Source organism: Otolemur garnettii, unplaced genomic scaffold (genome assembly GCF_000181295.1).
Source record: "Otolemur garnettii isolate 467f Iridium unplaced genomic scaffold, OtoGar3 scaffold00049, whole genome shotgun sequence".
NCBI lineage: Eukaryota > Metazoa > Chordata > Mammalia > Primates > Galagidae > Otolemur > Otolemur garnettii.
In genome coordinates this window covers 10783838-10799864 of record NW_003852444.1, presented here as the reverse complement: position 1 = coordinate 10799864, position 16027 = coordinate 10783838, and the positions used below count along the sequence as shown (strand labels likewise).

The window sequence follows — 16027 nt, the reverse complement described above, 5'->3', positions numbered from 1 at the left end:
CATGTTAGTGAAGAGTTGTGTAAGAGCTGAGCATTTCTAATGGATTTGGGGGCTTGCAGTGTGTGGGCGAAATTGTCTTGATTTAAGTGTGAGCCTGAAGTGATTCTTAGAGACCTCCTTTGCCAACTCTTAAGCAGAGAGTTGTTCTGGAACTTTTTCTTGGTCCAGAATAACAAAAAGGTGATGGGGTAAGTGACTCTGGGATGCTTGTTAAAAGAGAAGGTCTTTCCTAGTGGTCTCTTTGACATTTCAGAGCAGAAACTTAGGTTCTAAGGCTCTTTATAGAACACTGATGGGAACTAGAACTGAGGAATATAAAACATTGTTTTCCCTGAGTCTTTCCATAGCAACTTAGAATCTTATCTTTCCCATAAAGTGTTGAGTATAATTTAATTTTATCAGAAAAGTAATTGTGAACAGATCTTTTATAAGGCCACTTAGAACAAATAATGCTCTTAATTTGGAATTATGCATCAGAACCTCCAAATATATGCGGAACTTTGAACTTGAAATTCTACTTCTAGAATTTTATGTTAAGGAAAGAATTAAGAATTTTAATTTCTCTGTATTCCAGAATGTTTATACAAGGATATTTATCACAGTAAGATCTAGGGAAGTAAAAATACAAATTAGCAATGACTTAAATGTAGGAAATTGGCTTAAGTCATTATGGTATATTCATATTTATATGTATATTTTGGAGTAATATGAAAATACTAAAAATCATGATATATTCTCAATATATTGTGGGCATATGTTCCCAGTATATTGCCAACTGAAAAAGCATGTTTAAAAATAAATATTTGGGGGGAGTGGAAGGCGGTGGATGACGGGAGGGTGCTTGGTGGGTGCAATGTGTGTTATTTCAATGATGGATGCACTAGAGGCCCTGACTTCACCAAAGGGCATTATGTGTAGCAAAAGAGTGCTTGAAATAACAAATAACAGAAAAAAAAATAGCTATTTCTTTAAAAACTTTTCATGGACGAATGATTAGAAGGAATCAAGTTAAAATCTTAGGTATTATTACATCTGATGAGTGAGAATATGAATCATCTTTCTCTTTTGTGATTTTCTGTGTCTTTTCTGTTTTCTTGGTAGAGAATGTATTACAAAATTCTAAATTTTGTAATTTAGAAGCAAAACAAAGCTTAAGAAAAAAGTATCATTCTGGACCTCACTTTTCTTAGTCTTTAAAATAGGAGTGGGACCCCAGTGTTGACAGTATTTAAAGGTTTCTTACAATAGAAAGTTCTCACATTTCATCTCTCAGTTACTGTCATTCTGTTAGACTTGGGCTGATGGAATATCTTAGAAGACCTGGTTGCCCCTAGTTTAGGAATAAAAAAAAAAAGATGACTTTTGCTTTAATGAAATATGAGAATTATTTGTGGTAGAATGCCCTGATGTTTAAGAAAAAAAAAAAAACCCATAAAAACATAACCCTAAAGAAAGCTTAACAATAGCTTAGTATTAATGAAATGGCATGCTTTTAGAAGAAGGCCGTGTTTTATGGTAGTAATGGAGTGAGATCTTTTATGAAGCTAGAAGTCACATTTGATCTCTTTTGAGTTTTGTTTTCTAAGACAGATTCGAAGATACCTTAAAGAGGTAATTCACAAGTAAAAGGCCTTTTCTTTGACAGCATTCTATCTTGTAGGCCCCCCTCCTTTCATTCACTTATCAATAACTTCATCTCATTTGCCTTATCCTATAAATTCCATTATCTCCCCGGCAGTCTATTGCATTAAGCCCTTAGTACCTAATATCGCCTCATTTGCATTGACATGTGCTTGACCTCAGCTGGCTCCTCTTTTTGTTAATGCACCAACAGGCACCGATATCTCTCTGGAGCATTATCATTTGGCTGTTAGCTCAACTAATAACAACCCTTCATTTGAGCTGGCGAAGGTTTATTAAATAAAAACATGTAATAACCTGGCCATAATGAAGGAAGAACAGAGGTAGGCAGCATCCTGTTTTTCATAGTCAGAGCTCGCTGAGTCTGCCCTGCAGGGATCGGGTTTCCTCCCAGAGATGGGGTGCCTGAAGGGTCTGATCAGTGTTACCTTATCAGATTGGTTTAAGAATGGGCATTTTTCATTGCCTGTTTTGGTCACTGTTGATTGGTATATAGGCTGAGGAGTTGAGGAGGGGAGTGTTCTTGCTCTAGGCCCTTGCTCTTGCCCTAGGACATAGCTATCTTGGGAAGTCTGTCCAAAGAATCAGACTGTCAATAGCCCTGAGGCCTCCAGGCAGTGCCAAAGCTGAGCCAGGGGGAGTCAAAAGCATCTTCTAGATGTCTTTTCCAGAGAAGCTGAGATCAGAGAAGGTTTTTCCTGTGGTCCCCCACCACGCCCTTGACACTTTCCCTGTAGTCTTGACCTTGAATGGATTCTCTTTATTTTTCCTTGCATATTCAGCTCTTTTATTTGCCCTGACCGACATTTTTGCATGAAACCAAGTCTAGCCCCTGTGGTGACTGTTGTCATGTTGTAAACCAAAATACAATGGATGATGTTGTCAGGTGTTTGTATTGAAATGTGGGTTCTCTGGCGTGTACTTTTATGTCACACAAGTTATGGTCTACTAACAAAATTGTTCCTAGCTTATCTGATGCAGTTAAATACATAGGGTTCTGTAAAGGCCACAGTGTTCTGCAGAGTATATGATGTACCAAAGCTTTTAGACCTGCTGCTAGAATTGTTAGCTCAAAGCGTATGAAACAGCCAACATTTGATCATTTTTCACCTGTTGAAACAGTATTTTCATGTGGGCCAAATTAATACATAAAAGGTGCTGTGTTTTTGTTTTCAGCTGCGTTCAGTTTGTCTTACCACTTTATGTCTGATAATGACCAAAATTTCTGCTTTGGAAAGAAGGGGAGTGAATGATCTGGGATTCTCAGCCTGTGTGTGCACACATCTTCCCTGTTTGCGTAGAGGCGGGCCTGAACCATTTTACATTCACAGGGAGACTTGGTGGAGACTTCTTGGGCCCGGCTGGGACTCCCTGAGCTTGAATTTTTTTCGTGTTCTTATTTAGTTGAGACTATTCAAAAGTTTGTTTAACTTGTTTCTTACGTACCTGGAGGAAGGAGGATGGTATCGATTCTCTGGAGTAGCCTAATTTCATATCTTTTTACTGCTTCTGTAAGTTGATCCACAGCAACATTTTTAGAATGATTGTGTTGTCTTACTAGGAAAAATGCTTCCTTAAGGGCAATTAATTGATCTATTGAAAAATGGTAAAACCATTTGGAACCACATAATTATCATCATCCTATAGGAATTTTTTTTTTGACTCAACACTAGCAATACATGTGCTTTCTTTAGGGAACCTGTTGCCAATAAGACCATTTTCACTAACTCGTAGATGGCTTAGTTATCAGGTTGGTTTTTTATTTACTTAGAAGTTTTTCTTCTTTTTTTTGGCTTGAACCTTGGATCTGTTTAGAAATTGTTACTCCTGTCAATTACTTCTGTGTGTCTTACTCATCTCCATCAAAACATTTAAAAGATTATGGTTCTTTTCTAGCACTTCTATGAAGCAGTTCCTGAGAAGGGCTAACTTCAGTGTTCCCTTTGAAATGTGTCCATTGGTCCATGTCAGAGCACAAAACTAGATCTTTCGTTTTCTCATAAGCTTGAATGAGACTGGCTGAAGATGAGCACTTAGCTGTGAGATAAAAATTTCTTATGTTTTACATTAAAATGAAACTGGGAAATTGGCATTTGGGAACGAAAATTGAAGGGTATAATGGTTCCGAATTACCAAGATTTTCCTATAGTGTAGACTTACGCCTCAACTGAAGGCAGAATTTTTAAAAGTATTGATTGTATGTATTTTAACTCTGTTTGACTTCTTTTTTGAATTTTAGAAACATTTTCAGAATTTTTGTTTCCTTCGTGGATAGGTTTCTCATAGCAAAACATGGTGTTTTGTTCAAGACAGTTTGAAAATGTTTATCCCCATGATCCTAAGGGAAATATTTGTTTTCAACTCTAAAACAGATTCCTGTTATCTATGTGAGAGTTTCCAACTGTGTTGACTAGAATATTAATATTCTGTTAAAAAAATTCCTTGCTAGTGATTTTTTTTCCAAAATTTATTTTTTTTTTAAATATGTGGAAGGCAAATTCCAAATACGTTTAGTAGACTCTAAGTGCTACATAGTAGTCTAACTTTTAAGAGATGGTGTGGCTGAAATGGGACAGTAGATGCGAGAGAAGGATGGACCTCACTGCAGGATGAATTAAGTAATAGAAATTTATTGATAGTTTGATACACCTACAGGTGCACCTGTAGGGGGCTCTTGTGGTGGGCCAACAAGAAGCCTCGAATAACAGGGGAGAAGCCTTTTTATACCATTATTCTGCATAGTCATGGTGACTAGCAAGCTAGCGCAATACAGAAGCCAATCATAGCAGTTAAAACGGGGTCACAGGGTAGGGGTACATATTGATTCACACATCACAAGATATATCACAAGTACATTACTTCATGATCATACGATGGGATATGTCATAGGGGTTTACACAATTTAGGGTGGAGGTACATATTTACTTAGGGTACATTAGCTCATAATTCAGGGGTACAAAAAAAGTGTTGGGTAAATTTCTGAGAACAACTTGGGACCTCTTCACCCAGGGCTTTATTTGGAATCAACCCCTCCCTTCCTCAACCCCTCTCTGCATACTTCCTTCATTTCAGGCTATTTCTCTACCCTTGAGAGGGCAGGAACTAAAAGGCTTAGGAGAGGTTTCTTTTTCTAGGGTCTTAGGGAGGGGGTCAGGGGCTGGGGGCTTGGTTATTACATGGCTTACCCTAGAATTCTAGGAGGTCATGTTAAAGATGTCTGGGGTCATAAATGCGAGGACGTGTGAGATTTGTGAGTAGACACGTGCCTAACATTCCCCAATTCCCTGCTCTGTGTTGTCTGTTACATCTTTCGTCTGGTGTGTCTTGTCTTGTAAGTGGTACGTGTATTAGTGACATTATTCAATGTTGAATGTCACAGTTATGAATCTTATTTTGATAATTTCTTATAACTAACCTGTGAGACTGTTGTGTTGCTGTCTACTTTAATCCAGAGGCATCTCTTAAATTCCTGTTGCTATTTCCTCAGTGTGTTATTCAAAACATTCTGTCACCATAAAATTTAGAAAACCATGAAATAACTTACAAAATGATCCCTTCCCATTTGTTAAAGTCTTTCTCATTAGTTATGCACACTTCTAAATGTAAATGGTTATTTAACGATTTCTAGTAAATTGCAAGTGTTAGTAAATATCTGGAAACAGTAAGTGCAACAGAACAGACCGTGGTGGTGCGTTGTTGACTGAGGCGTCATCAAGTTTATGTGTAAACTTACGGTACAGGCTGCTTAAAACCAGATGAGATGAAGGTCACATTTCTAAACTGATAGGGTAGAGCTCAGATGTTGCATTTGATCAACTGTTTTCTTCAAATTGATCTCAGTATGACTTAGTTCGGTCAGAGTAGGGGAAGACAGCGGCTTTGCCTGACTTCCGTAGTTATAGCTTTCTAAGTAAACTGTTAGTAAGTGAGGGCCAGCAAATGAAACAAGTGTTTTCTTACAGAAACAAGAGATTATTCTCTTTGGTGGTAAGGTTTTCAAATCTTTGAAGTTCTTAGAACAGCCTACATCATATATATTGTTAATTGTTCGTGTATTTTGGATCAAGGAAACTTTTAGAAAATTTGTCAATTAAATAGTTTACAATGGTTCAAGGAAAGGACACTTACTGAAATGCTGCATGAAAATATGCTGGGAATACCCTCTGAGATGTCTCTATTCATAGGTACTGAATTAAAAACAATTCCAGTGAGCACTCAGGATGTGCCAGGCACTGTAGTAAGTGTTTTGTCTGAGTTTTTATTTTTAATTTAATTAGGTGGCTTTGAAAATTGACAATGTTCTATAATTTTATATTTGGAGCATGAGCTGTTTGGGTTAAAAATCTTCATGCAGATTCCTACAAACAAATCAAGTGTGGATATGCAGTGGGTGGTTTTTAAGCTTAAATATCTCAGCTGGATTTAATTACCTCAAGGGATAAGGCTACACGATGGGCCAGTGGTTTACCAAATTATTTTTCATTTTCTGGATCTTGGTGTCACTGAAGGTTAATGCATCCTCTTTTCTCTGCTAGAGATCCGAGTTAAAATCCATTTTAGGGCATAAGTGTAAATGAATTTGTTGTTGTTTTTCCTCCTTGGGGACGCTTTGGTCATTTTTGAGGCTGCCTTTCCATTTGGAATTGCTGGCAGCTTGCACTGGGCCCAGGGGCTCAGTGGCGGGGGCAGTTGAAGTCAGCTTGAAAATGAACTGGCAGGCTTCAGAGGGCAGAGCTGGCCCAGGGCTTGTCACTCTTCCATTCCTTGATTCTTTCTCGGTTAACTTAAGGAAACTTATTTGCTACTGACATTTGATTATAGCACATCACAAAACAAGTGATGTGTTTGTGGGTAAGCCATTGCATTTTCCTTACCATTTCAGGCTGGTTCGTGTTTGGCAGCTGCAAAGCTTTCTATAATCACCGTCCACAAACTCCTAGGTGACCTCTTAGACTGCTGTAGACCTGTGATCAGCGTTTTTGATCACCAGTGTGTTCTCGTGGCTTCCATTATCTATTGCTTTTGTGTAAATGCTTTTCTTTTTTTTTAGGAGCATGTTTTTATCCATACCTACATTTAAGGGTTTTACCTTGAAGTATTATTAGTTATTGCCTTTATCTGTATCTATAAAGCGTAGTTAGAAGTCCAGACTAAGCCGGACATAGTCAAAGCACAGTGATCCTCCAGGGAGCTCGCTTGTGCTCTTTTCCCTTAAGTTCAGCTTGTAGTCCCCCCAACCTTTTTTTACGTTCTTCATGATTCCCTCTTCTTTCTTTTTTCTCCCGAGGGATAGTACCTAGAGTATTCTCTTCACTTCAGCTTTTTTTTCTTTAAAAAATAGACAAGATCTTTATATATACAGAGACATAAATATCACTTTGTATACATGAGTACATGGGTTGACGTCACACATGCTTTTCATTTTCCTTTGCAGTTGCCACTTGGAGTCTCAAAGTGACTTGCTCCAGGATCCTGAATCTTTCATCTCCCCCCTTTATCGTGGGCATTCCTACACCAGTTAGATTCATCCTCTTCATTTTGTTTTTAAAATCTCCCAAAGCACTTTGCCCCAGAAGTATCTTCCTCTTTGTATTTTATCTTCTGCTCACCATTCAAATCCTATTTCTTTTATCAAACTGAATCAGGCCAAAGAGAGGGGATAGCTTCTATTGTCCCTTTGTAGCATTCATGTAAAAAATGCATTTGCCGGCTCGGCGCCTATAGCTCAACTGGCTAAGGCGCCAGCCACGTACACCTAAGGTGGCGGGTTCGAATCCCCAGCCCGGACCCGCCAAACAACAATGATGGCTGCAACCAAAAAATAGCCGGGCGTTGTGGCGGGCGCCTGTGGTCCCAGCTACTTGGGAGGCAGAGGCAGGAGACTCGCTTGAGCCCAGGAGTCGGAGGTTGCTGTGAGCTGTAATGCCACGGCACTCTACCCAGGGGGACAGCTTGAGGCTCTGTCTCAAAAAAAAAAAAAAAAAAAATGCATTTGCCTCTGTGCATGGGGATATGAGGAAAAAGTGAGACGGAGCCTAACTCAGGTAGACACCCGTGTGACTTAGGCTAACCAAGGCTCTGATTCATGATTGTAGCGAGAATACATTGTTATTTAAACAGTCATATATTGTGTTTTATTTAGTCTTAGTTTTAAAAGGCTAACTCTAACTAAAAGTTGATTTAGATTATTAATACAAGGGATGCTTATGAGAATATGTTTAGTTAGGGACCTGTCTGCATGTGTCCAATGACAAACAGCATGCATGGGAATACACAGTATGTACAGCTTTGCTGTGGTGTTTTATATGCCTCCTTTGTCAAGATTGTTTTACCATTTTCTATCTTAGGTGATAAACCCTGGAAGGACAGAGTAGGCCTATCCACATTATACTCTATAAAGTCTTATAAGTCCGATAAGGGTCTATAAACTCTCTTTTAATGGTACTTTTTAAAAAGGAGTCTTTTTATTGCTAGGTTATTTAGTTGTACCTAATTGGTTTTCTTTTTTTCCTCTTTTCAGGTGTCAGCAGTTGAGTCTTTGGAGGGACCCCTGCTCCAGGTGGAAGGACTGAGTGACCTTAGGCTGGAGCTTCACAGCAAGAAGATGAACCTTCACTTGGTTCTCATAGATGAATTGCACCGGCACCTGTACATCAAATCCACCAGCCGAGTTGTGCAGCGTAACAAGGAAAAAGGGAAAATGAGGTTGGTTAAAGACAACTTTGCTATGATGTCTTGTGGCGATGCAATATTATGAGGGATAGTCTTTGTTTTCCAGAACGTTGTTGTAGTTTATTTTACTTTGCCTTGAATGTACTGTCTCTGAAATTTGAGGATGGTTTTATAATAACAAATGCTCCATGTTCTGAGAGGCTGACATTCAAAGTTTGTTCACTCATTCATAGTATATAGAATGTATTCAAGGATATATAAGAAACATTTACTGTGTGCCTCTTATATTCTGACTCAGAGACATTCTGGTACATCTCAGGAGGAGGTGGAAGTTGGACAGTGAAGTCAGCCTAATTGAGAAATATATATGTAACAACTGAAGTTATAAGATTCTTCAATAGCTAGGGTTATGTTCAGATTTAGGCAATCCTTTTTCTGGAATAGTTCAGGAAAGGTTTAGAGGGAACACTTTTCTCTTAAACCTTGGTAGGTTGTAGCAGAGCTCTGTATTTAAGGGCCTGGGTGGGCTCAAGAAATTCATTAGGTTAGTGTAGACCTGGTATGGAGTAAGGCTGGATCTTAAGATAGTAGAACATTGGAGTTAACATTAACACATATCAGATAGCTGCGCGTGGTATGTGTCCTCACAACATGCCTTTAAAATAGCTAGAAGATCTTTTCAGAGGGTGTCTCAGCACTATCTGTTAAAACACACACGTTCGAGCTTTTTCATCCGGCTATAGACAAGAAGAGCACTGGGAGCAGTGCATGCTGGGAAGGAAGTCTTTCAAGTCTCATCCTGTTTGAACAAAAAATGCCAACTTTGCGTGTGATGCTTTCGTTTAGTCAGAGACCCTGACAGAGAAAGAGAAGTTTCTATCTCTTTTCAGTAGATGGGCACTAGAACTTCTGCCAGGCACACAAATTGAGCTGGGGACTTACCGGAGGCTGAACTTCAAGATTGACTCTGAATAGGGAAACTGTCAGCGCCTCAGCGGAGAGTAAAGTGGTGCGTGGAGTGTTCAGGAAATTTCTTCCACGATACCAGGTGGTAAATACCAGGTCTGAGTAGGCTTCCTCCCTCCCATGCAAGGAAAAATGACCAGTCACCACGAGTCCTGTGAACATAGTCCACAGTAGAAGGGGAAATGTGCATTACTGTGAGGTCTCAGAGGAAGAATGTTTATTTAAAAAAAAATTTATAAAACAAACAAGAAAAATTTAGGAGACTTAAGGTTGAGGTTTCTCAAAAGCTACAAGAAATGTAGTATAGTAGATGATTGTTCAAAACAATCACTCGTACCACTTTAGTGGGAGAAGCCTATTCTCTACCCTTTGGGTGTTAGCTTTTGTTCTTGCTTTGACTAGGACATGTGACACAAGCAGAGGCCTCAAATGTACTTGTGCTGGGGGGTGTGCCCTGTCCTGCCCCTGCTGTTGCCTTGCTGGTGTTGGTCCCAGGCACAGCGTGAGAGATGTGTGCAACTGACCCAACTTCGGCAAACCTGGCCAGCCTGGATCAGCCAGTTAGCACAACACTTACTGTCGGACGTTATGGAGATTTTGTGGTTGGATGCTGTACGCATTTAGCTCCTGTGAAACAATAATGGGGAATTAGAAGACTGGAATCCGGAGAGATGTTAACAGAACTAACAAAAACATGAATAAGATATGAGGAAAACCAGAATGAAGTAGGGAAATTTAGGTGTTTATTTAAAGCATTAGAGAGAAGAACTGAATGAGTGATATGCAGGGGAAACTTTTCTCCTCATGACGAGGAAAAAGACAAAGATGAAAGAAAAATAGTAGAAAGAAAAGATGGGGCACAGTGGACTACCCAATGATTTCAGGGATTCCAGAGGATGACACTAAAATGGTAGTGCTGTGGGCTGAATTGTGTCCATTCTAAAATTCCTGTGTTGAAATCCTCATTCCCGGTACCTCAGAACATGACTGTAGTTGGACACAGGGTCTTTCAGGAGGTAATTAAGTTACAATGAGGCATCGGGGTGGGCCCTAATCCAATAGGACTGGTGTCTTTTTTATAAAAAGAGGAACCTTGACAAATCCTTGGAGAGACGACAACGTGAGGACACAGGGAGAAGACAGCTACTGAGGCCTCAGTACAAACCAGCTTCGCCCACACCTCCAGCTCAGACTTCCAGCCTTTGGAACTGTGAGAAATTAAATTTCTGTAAGCCAGTCTGTGTTAGTTGGTCCTGGCAGCCCAAGTGAGCTACTGTGTTTCCCACCAAATAAGATACTGTCTTATATTTATTTTTTCTCAAGAAGAAACACTAGGGCTTATTTTCAGGGGATGTCTTATTTGTATTAAGTATAATACAACAATCTACATTTATTCAAATATAGTTAAGTCATCTTCTTCTGAAACCTGACAGGGGGAGCCGACCTTGTTGGTGTGGTTGGCGCTAGTGATGCGTGAACTCCTTTCCCCTAGCCAGTCTCACGTGTGCAATAGGATGCCTGTGACCACGGTTACTACATGTGCACCCGCATGAGTGTGAACTATTGGAGAAAGGAGCTGTGGCAGTCTTCCTTACCGCTCCACCCTGAAATGTATCACTAGGTCTTATTATTGTGGTAGGGTTTATGCATAGAATCCTGCTAGGGCTTATTTTTTGGGTAGGTCTTATTTTGGGGGAAACACAGTAACACAGAGGGAAGCAGATACCACAGAGCACAAATAAGCAAACCTACATACACAGACAAAAAAATACTTTTGGTCTACAAATGAAATTCATTTATTAAGGTATAATTAAAATTTAACAAAAAATTTACTTTTAGATATGATCTAGACATTTTTATGATCTTCAAAAACAAATTCTGTTAAGAAAAATAATTATGTTATTTGCTGTGATAGAGATAATTATTTGCCTTCTCAATATTCATTCTCCCTTTCATTTTTAATGCAACCCTTACCCGTTCCTGGTGGCCACAGGCCCAGCTGAAAGGCTATATTTCCCATCTTCCTATATGATTAGAGGTGATTAGTAGGACTTCTGCTTGCAAACTGTTGAATGGTGGGGATCATAGGATCATTTTTCAGAGGTACCAGCTAAACTGGTATACACCTCTTTTAACCTTCACTTCCTTTGTGTACACTCTGGGTCATGGATTGGTACCATTAAGCCACCTTAGACACGAGGTGATCTTGAGGATAGATAGAATGCCACATCCTATGCTCCTTGATGATGTGGAACCTCTTTTCCAGCCCTTAATGGAAGCATTTCTTTTACTTATGAGTAAAGAAAACTTTTGTTTTACTCAGACCACTGTTACTTGGTCTTCTGCTTATATCGTTAAAACTACTTTAGATACACAAAATTCAGGCTCACCAGGATTTCCTGAGCACTAAATGCCAGAAGCCAGTGGAACAAAGTCTGCAGAGAGTTGGGATCAAAGATTTCTATACTCAGCCAAGTGGACATTGATATGCAGAGGCAACAGACAGACATTCTGAGATAAACATTTACAACAAAACATAAATTTCAGTGAACTTTTTCTGAGAAAAATACTCAGATGATCTGTAAGAAATAAATCAGCAGGATGGTTAGAGAACAATAAAGTTGCAGATAATTTGAAGCACCTTTGAGGACCATACTTCATTAAATACCATGTATACGAATTTGCGTATATGTAAGTAACTGACAAGTATATTTTTATAAGATTGAAAATAAGAGCTGAAAACTTGTGTTGAAAAAGAGGGGCTATGTAGTCAAGGAATACTGTGTAATAAACAGGATTTGTATCGGAGTTAATAGAGACTGAGAAATTTTGATAGGTAGTAGATAGAAAGGATTGCTGATTCTTGCTTAAGATGAATCAGAAGTTTTGTTTTGGACTTTAATATTAGAAAAAATATGTTTAATTTTGTTTTTATTACTCTAGATATGTATATTTAATAGTCCAATTTTTAAAAATCACTAAAGAAGATACAGCCAACTATAACATCTTATCTATTACAAAGAATGGTATCCAGTAGTCAGTCCCCTCTTACCTGTGGGGGATATGTTCCAAGACTCCCAGAGGATGCCTAAAACTGCAATGAGTATAGAACCCTTCATCTACCTGTACAGTAGGCATGATGCCAACAGAGACAGCAACCCAACCAGAGGTGGTATACACCTCTTTTACCCTTCACTTCCTTTAGGTCATGGATTGGTACCTTTAAGCCACCTTAGACACAGGGTGATCGTGAGGATAGAATGCCACGTCCTACCCTCCTTGATGAGTACAGTACGTCCTCACTTAATGTCATTGATAGGTGCTTTTGAAATGGTAAAATGACCTATAGAAGGTCCTTGAATAACATTGTCTCATTCAAGGTTGTTCCTTGATGAGAAAAAAAAAATTGCTTTCATTATACACAGAGGTTCTTGATTGTGAATAGTGGGAATCAGTTCTGGTAACCAAAACAGGAAAGGAATTTATTGGAAAGTTATCAGGTAGTTCACAGAATCTATGGGAAGTCTGTATAATCAGACTCTAAAACCCAGTAGGAACCAACTGAGATTAAGCAGCTGAGCACACAATCTTAGATAAGCCACAGGAAGGGTCTGGTTGGGTTGCTGTCCCTGCTGGCACCAGGCCTACAATAGCTAGATTTTAAACTCTTCTGTAAATGATCTCTAAATGTCCTGCATCTTTCCTTTCTCTCTGCAAGATTCAAGTCCTGGGTGGAAGCTTCCAGTTTGCAGAGCCTGGGTCCTGCCCAGCCTCCTCCTGCTTCCATAGTGGGAAGTAGGGCTCTCTTTTTGATTTGATTCAGCCAGTGGGGATTCCTTCCAAATACAAAGACCGTTCAGATGGTTGGTGACCAAAAACAAACACATACCCAACAAACAACAAATTTCTACTGTAGGAGAAAACACAGGGAATCACATGAAAAGAAGACCAGATGTTTTTGAAGTAGAAAATGGGCGATCAGTAGAATTCACTACGGAAGAACATGTACCTACGTGAAAACATTTTTTTTTTTTTTTTTTTGAGACAGAGCCTCAAGCTGTCCCCCTGGGTAGAGTGCCATGGCATTACAGCTCACAGCAACCTCCAACTCCTGGGCTCAAGTGAGTCTCCTTCCTTCGCCTCCCAAGTAGCTGGGACCACAGGCGCCCGCCACAACGCCCGGCTATTTTTTGGTTGCAGCCGTCATTATTGTTTGGCCGGTCCGGGCTGGGGATTCGAACCTGCCACCTTAGGTGTACGTGGCTGGCGCCTTAGCCGGTTGAGCTATAGGCGCCGAGCCCCTTGAAAACATTTTTTATCTGAAGAAAAGAAAATGCTGAGACCATCCATGTTCTTAGCTCATAAATACATCAGTTCTAGTTAAATTCCAGGTGAAATTTTTGAAATTGTCAAATTTGAAGTTTACATGGAAGAATAAATATGTAACAACTATTTTGAAAAAACTGAGTCCGGAAGTTTTGCGGGGGACTTTTCTTATGTGATAGTAAATTGTTAGGCCACTTTAATCAAAAGAGCACAGACAAGCAAATTGAAAGTCAGATTGGCAGGACAGCGTAGAGTTCAGAAGTAGGGATGAAAACTATTTAGTGAATTTAAAAAGAATGAATTTATACGACTACCTGTTACTATAGTACAAAAAGTTAAGCTAGATTTGAACATCACATGGTAAAACTTTATCAGCATTAGAAAAAATAGAAGATGGTGTTAGCAGTGTTTTTCCAAGCATATCAGAAGTCATAAAGAAAAATATTAAATGATTTAACTATTTAAAAACTAAAAACTTACCTTTAGTAAAATGGAGTCAAAAGAATAAAGCACACTCTGAAAAAATGTAATACATAGATCACATAAAGTTTTAATATTTAGTGTATGGAAATATTCTTAAGATTATTAACAGAAAAGGAATATAGACAGGTCATTCATAGATTTAAAAAAATCCAAATGGGTAACAGGCAGACTGTTACTCAAGATGAGTAGTTAGAGAAATACAAATTTGAAAATTTAAATGCAATTTTTTTATCATAAGATTATCAAAATGAAAGACGTTGATAGCATGCTATGCTGGCGGGGTAGGGGGAAGTGAGTGGCTTTCTCTTGGCGGTGGAATAATCACTGTAGCTTTTCAGAAAACTAGAAAATTACGTATTTTTTGACCAGGAGATTTCATATCTCCGTCTACGTCTTACAAAAATAGCTCCAGTTGATAAATGTTATAGGATGGCAATTGGAACAGTATTGTTAAGGACGACAACAAGGTCCGTGTAACTTGAATGTCCATCGGGAGAAGTGTGGCGTTATCTGTGTTTACCATGTAATTCCTGAACTTCAGTGAGAACTGTGTTCCTATGATGTATTGCTGGGTCCCGAAAGCAGAGTGGACAAACAGCATATATAGTATAAAACTATTTGTGAGAGATTGAAAAGATAGAAATTTAAGTATATATCCTTTTGACATAAATATTTGTGTGTGTAGAAAATTGTTAGATAGATAATATCAAAACATGATACTAAGCGTCACCCATGGAAATGGAAGTGCTGGGGGGGAAGGGGAAAGAAGGAATTCCTGTCTTCTGTACCTCATGAGCGTGTATTACTTTAATACCATTACTGATGATGCTTTTGCATTTTTTTTGTAATTGAATGAGAACATGTTGGGTTATACTGTAGAACAATATAGTAGAATCCAAAACTTTACATGGAACAATCACAGAATGTTGGAAAAGGATCATGTATGCCTTTTTTGGGAGGGGTGTGTGTGTATTTGTGCAGTGGTCAGGGTGTATGTGAATAGACAGACTGAGACTTCTTTCTGTAAAATGTTTTGGGAGACATTACACCAAAATGACGTTAATGGTTATTTTTATTTTCTTCATATATTCAGAGAAGAACTTAATATCTTTATCATCTGTTAACATCAATACGTTTTATTTAGAAAATAGTTAATCTTTTTACTTATTGCATGCATCCTGGGTTAATAGTTAATTTGATCTTGGCTCCTTGGGTGTTCTTGGACACCTCCAAGCTTATGGAGAGAAAATTTGGTATAAAGGGTGTTCTTGGCCTCATTAATTATTTCTCCATAACTGTTTCATCTTTTAATGATTTTTTTTCTGTTTACATGATTTTTTTTCATCTTCCAATTCTTTCTTGCCCCCCCCCCACTTTTTGCTTAGATTTTTAATTTTTAGCTTCACCTTATTTTATATTACTATGTCTTTACCCTTGGTCTGTCATTTGAAATTATGACTTTTTTTTTAACTTTTATACCCTCTAAATCATTAATTACTCTTTCTGTATATTCAGTCACATTTTGGAACTGCAGAGAATTACTATGCCAGCCATTCCTGTTTCATTATACAGTTAAATTTTCTTACTAAGGGCATATTATCTTTGACAGGTATTTCTCAGCTCAGTTCGGTTTAACAAAATTTTATGAGCACTTGCTCTTTGACAGGTACTGTGCCAGCTGTTCTGGGCATGGCCGTGAATGTATCAGTTACCAGATTTGCAGCTTAAAGTTCAACTCACCCCTGTCAGAATTTAGTTTGATAATAAAATCAGCTGAAAAAGCTGCCGCTATAAATTTTGGACATGGTTGGAGCCACTTATTACTAAGTGAAGGAACAGAAATATGTTCTAATTAAAAAGCAAATGTGCAATAGGTCAGCACTTCTAACCCCTCTTCTTACAAAATAAAAATAAAAAAAAACCCACCAAAAAAAACCCC

The 16027-nt window shown here is 38.6% G+C and overlaps 1 protein-coding gene across 2 annotated transcripts in view; it reads left to right on the top strand.

Moving 5' to 3' along the window:
• Nucleotides 1-16027, top strand: part of EXOC4 (exocyst complex component 4) — an 812900-nt gene that overhangs the window by 49716 nt on the left and 747157 nt on the right. For both annotated transcript variants that reach the window (XM_012806281.2, XM_003791609.3), the window contains exon 4: nucleotides 8162-8346. In XM_012806281.2, coding sequence (XP_012661735.1) covers nucleotides 8162-8346 — 185 coding nt within the window. The remainder of the gene's footprint in view (nucleotides 1-8161; nucleotides 8347-16027) is intronic.